This window comes from Nerophis lumbriciformis, linkage group LG26, assembly GCF_033978685.3.
Source record: "Nerophis lumbriciformis linkage group LG26, RoL_Nlum_v2.1, whole genome shotgun sequence".
Lineage (NCBI taxonomy): Eukaryota > Metazoa > Chordata > Actinopteri > Syngnathiformes > Syngnathidae > Nerophis > Nerophis lumbriciformis.
Genome location: NC_084573.2, coordinates 2415001 through 2420000, shown reverse-complemented (window position 1 = coordinate 2420000; position 5000 = coordinate 2415001). Strand labels below are relative to the sequence as shown.

General features: G+C 24.0%; 1 protein-coding gene across 1 annotated transcript in view; it reads right to left on the bottom strand.

The window, feature by feature from the left end:
* The window catches only part of noto (notochord homeobox), an 8865-nt gene that overhangs the window by 112 nt on the left and 3753 nt on the right, over positions 1-5000 (bottom strand). Inside the window, exon 3 of the mRNA XM_061986756.1 lies at positions 1-74. This exon is cut by the window's left edge and continues 112 nt beyond it. Within this exon, the coding sequence (XP_061842740.1) occupies positions 1-74 (74 nt within the window). The remainder of the gene's footprint in view (positions 75-5000) is intronic.

The following is a 5000-nucleotide window of genomic DNA, read 5'->3' as shown; positions in this document are numbered from 1 at the left end:
GCCAGCTTGGCCTGCTGCTGCTCCAGACTCTGCTTGCGCCACTTGATGCGCCGGTTCTGGAACCAGACTTTGACCTGGGAGACCAAGGAACACCTTTAGACCCCCTGGAGCGTACATGCCTGTGTGAGGGCTCCATCTAGTGGCACGCCAAAGAATCACCTAATATAAGTTATTTAGCTATATTCAAACACAGTGTTACTGTTCAAACTGTGTGTAATGTTACTACATATTGAATATACTCGTTAAATAAAACCTCTGCCTGGTTTTAATGTTTTATTGCTGTCTTCTCAGAGTTTGTATTCCTGTTTTTTTGTTGTTGTTTTTTTTTTTACTCTACCCAAAGTATTTTTTTTAATTTTAAATGTTTGATATTTTTTGTTTACTCTTGGCAAAGTTTTTTTTTTTTTTTTTACTGAACTCAAAGTGACATTATTCTTATTTTTTTTTTACTCTTACATTTTTTTTTTTTTACTCTACTCAAAGATTTTGATTTTTTGTTAAATTTGTGATTTTTTTTTTTACTCTACCCAGAGCATTTTTTACTGTACTCAAAGTTACATTATTATTTTATTTTTTTTACTCTACCCAATTTTTTTTTTTTACCCTACCCAAAGTTTTTGTTTGTTTCTTTTCTTGTTGTTGTTTTTTGACTCTACCCAACGTTTTTGTTTTTTTTACTCTACCCAAAGTTTTTTTGTTTGTTTGTTTTCTTGTTTGTTTGTTTTTACTCTACCCAAAGTAATTATTTTTTTATTTTATTTCTTTTAATTTGTTTTAATCTACCCAAAGTATTGTTTATGTTTTTTACTGCACTCAGTTACATTATTCTTATTTTTTTTTACTCTACCCAAAGTTTTTATTTGTTTTATTTTTTTTGTTTTTTTGTTGTTGTTTCTTTTTTTACTCTACATTTTTGATTATTTTTTTTACTGTACCCAAAAATTTTTTTTTTACTGTACTCAGTTACATTATTCTTGCTTTTTTTCACTCTACCCAAAGTTTTTTTTTTTTTTTTTTACTCTACCCAAAGTTTTTGTTTGTTTCTTTTATTGTTTTTTTTTTTTTTACTCTACCCAAAGTTTTTGTTTTTTTACTCGACCCAAAGTTTTTGTTTGTTTCTTTTCTTGTTTGTTTGTTGTTACTTTACCCAAAGTAATTTTTTTTGTTTTTTTGTTGTTGGTTTTTGTACTCTACCCAAAGTTTTTTTTTTTTTTAATGTTAAATTTTAGATTTTTTTCTACTCTACCCAAAGTATTTTTAGTTAATTTTTACTGTACTCAAAGTTACATTGTTTTTATATACATTTTTTACTCTACCCAAAGTTTTTTTTTTTTATGTTGAATTTGTGATTTTTTTTTACTCTACCCAAAACATTTTTTTACTGCACTCAAAGTTACATTATTTTTTTTTTTTTACCCTACCCAATTTTTTTTTTACCATACCCAAAGTTTTTGTTTGTTTCTTTTCTTGTTGTTGTTTTTTGACTCTACCCAACGTTTTTGGTTTTTTACGCTACCCAACGTTTTTTTGTTTGTTTGTTTTCTTGTTTGTTTGTTTTTACTCTACCCAAAGTAATTATTTTTTAATTATTTTTTTTTTAAATTTTTTTACTCTACCCAAAGTATTGTTTATGTTTTTTACTGTACTCAGTTACATTATTCTTATTTTTTTTTACTCTACCCAAAGTTTTTATTTGTTTTATTTTTTTTGTTTTTTTGTTGTTGTTTCTTTTTTTACTCTACCCAAAGTTTCTTTTTTTATGTAACATTTTTGATTTTTTTTTTTTACTGTACCCAAAATATTTTTTTTTTTTTTACTGTACTCAGTTACATTATTCTTACTTTTTTTTCGCTCTACCCAAAGTTTTTTTAATTTTTTTATTTTTTTTACTCTACCCAAAGTTAATGTTTGTTTCTTTTATTGTTGTTTTTTTTACTCTACCCAAAGTTTTTGTTTTTTTACTCAACCCAAAGCTTTTGTTTGTTTCTTTTCTTGTTTGTTTGTTTTTACTTTACCCAAAGTATTTTTTTTTTATGTTGAATTTGTGATTTTTTTTTACTCTACCCAAAACATTTTTTTACTGCACTCAAAGTTACATTATTTTTTTTTTTTTACCCTACCCAATTTTTTTTTTACCATACCCAAAGTTTTTGTTTGTTTCTTTTCTTGTTGTTGTTTTTTGACTCTACCCAACGTTTTTGGTTTTTTACGCTACCCAACGTTTTTTTGTTTGTTTGTTTTCTTGTTTGTTTGTTTTTACTCTACCCAAAGTAATTATTTTTTAATTATTTTTTTTTTAAATTTTTTACTCTACCCAAAGTATTGTTTATGTTTTTTACTGTACTCAGTTACATTATTCTTATTTTTTTTTACTCTACCCAAAGTTTTTATTTGTTTTATTTTTTTTGTTTTTTTGTTGTTGTTTCTTTTTTTACTCTACCCAAAGTTTCTTTTTTTATGTAACATTTTTGATTTTTTTTTTTTACTGTACCCAAAATATTTTTTTTTTTTTTACTGTACTCAGTTACATTATTCTTACTTTTTTTTCGCTCTACCCAAAGTTTTTTAAATTTTTTTATTTTTTTTACTCTACCCAAAGTTAATGTTTGTTTCTTTTATTGTTGTTTTTTTTACTCTACCCAAAGTTTTTGTTTTTTTACTCAACCCAAAGCTTTTGTTTGTTTCTTTTCTTGTTTGTTTGTTTTTACTTTACCCAAAGTTTTTTTTTTTTATGTTGAATTTGTGATTTTTTTTTACTCTACCCAAAACATTTTTTTACTGCACTCAAAGTTACATTATTTTTTTTTTTTTACCCTACCCAATTTTTTTTTTACCATACCCAAAGTTTTTGTTTGTTTCTTTTCTTGTTGTTGTTTTTTGACTCTACCCAACGTTTTTGGTTTTTTACGCTACCCAACGTTTTTTTGTTTGTTTGTTTTCTTGTTTGTTTGTTTTTACTCTACCCAAAGTAATTATTTTTTAATTATTTTTTTTTTAAATTTTTTACTCTACCCAAAGTATTGTTTATGTTTTTTACTGTACTCAGTTACATTATTCTTTTTTTTTTTTACACTACCCAAAGTTTTTATTTGTTTTATTTTTTTTGTTTTTTTGTTGTTGTTTCTTTTTTTACTCTACCCAAAGTTTCTTTTTTTATGTAACATTTTTGATTTTTTTTTTTTTACTGTACCCAAAATATTTTTTTTTTTTTTACTGTACTCAGTTACATTATTCTTACTTTTTTTTCGCTCTACCCAAAGTTTTTTTTAATTTTTTTATTTTTTTTACTCTACCCAAAGTTAATGTTTGTTTCTTTTATTGTTGTTTTTTTTACTCTACCCAAAGTTTTTGTTTTTTTACTCAACCCAAAGCTTTTGTTTGTTTCTTTTCTTGTTTGTTTGTTTTTACTTTACCCAAAGTTTTTTTTTTTTATGTTGAATTTGTGATTTTTTTTTACTCTACCCAAAACATTTTTTTACTGCACTCAAAGTTACATTTTTTTTTTTTTTTTACCCTACCCAATTTTTTTTTTACCATACCCAAAGTTTTTGTTTGTTTCTTTTCTTGTTGTTGTTTTTTGACTCTACCCAACGTTTTTGTTTTTTTTATGCTACCCAACGTTTTTTTGTTTGTTTGTTTTCTTGTTTGTTTGTTTTTACTCTACCCAAAGTAATTATTTTTTTATTTTATTTTATTTTTTTAATTTTACTCTACCCAAAGTATTGTTTATGTTTTTTACTGTACTCAGTTACATTAATCTTATTTTTTTTACTCTACCCAAAGTTTTTATTTGTTTTATTTTTTTGTTTTTTTGTTGTTGTTTCTTTTTTTACTCTACCCAAAGTTTATTTTTTTATGTAAAATTTTTGATTATTTTTTTTACTGTACCCAAAATATATATATTTTTTACTGTACTCAGTTACATTATTCTTACTTTTTTTTCCCTCTACCCAAAGTTTTTTTTTTATTTTTTTTTTTTTACTCTAACCAAAGTTTTTGTTTGTTTCTTTTATTGTTGTTTTTTTTTACTCTACCCAAAGTTTTAGTTTTTTTACTCTACCCAAAGCTTGTTTGTTTTTACTTTACCCAAAGTAATTTTTTTTGTTTTTTTGTTGTTGGTTTTTTTACTCTACCCAACGTTTTTGTTTTTTTTACGCAACCTAACGTTTTTTTGTTTGTTTGTTTTTTTGTTTGTTTGTTTTTACTCTACCCAAAGTAATTATTTTTGTATTTTATTTTTTTAAATTTTTTTTACTCTACCCAAAGTATTGTTTATGTTTTTTACTGTACTCAGTTACATTATTCTTTTTTTTTTTACCCTACCCAAAGTTTTTATTTGTTTTATTTTTTGATTTTTTTTGTTGTTGTTTCTTTTTTTACTCTACCCAAAGTTTCTTTTTTTATGTAAAATGTTTGATTTTTTTTTTTTACTGTACCCAAAATATTTTTTTTTTTTACTGTACTCAGTTACATTATTCTTACTTTTTTTCGCTCTACCCAAAGTATTTTTTATTTTTTTATTTTTTTTACTCTACCCAAAGTTTTTGTTTGTTTCTTTTATTGTTGTTTTTTTTACTCTACCCAAAGTTTTTGTTTTTTTACTCAACCCAAAGCTTTTGTTTGTTTCTTTTCTTGTTTGTTTGTTTTTACTTTACCCAAAGTAATTTTTTTTGTTTTTTTTGTTGTTGGTTTTTTTACTCTACCCAACGTTTTTGTTTTTTTTACGCAACCTAACGTTTTTTTGTTTGTTTGTTTTTTTGTTTGTTTGTTTTTACTCTACCCAAAGTAATTATTTTTTTATTTATTTTTTTTTAATTTTTTTTACTCTACCCAAAGTATTGTTTATGTTTTTTACTGTACTCAGTTACATTATTCTTTTTTTTTTTTACCCTACCCAAAGTTTTTATTTGTTTTATTTTTTGATTTTTTTGTTGTTGTTTCTTTTTTTACTCTACCCAAAGTTTCTTTTTTTATGTAAAATTTTTGAATATTTTTTTTAC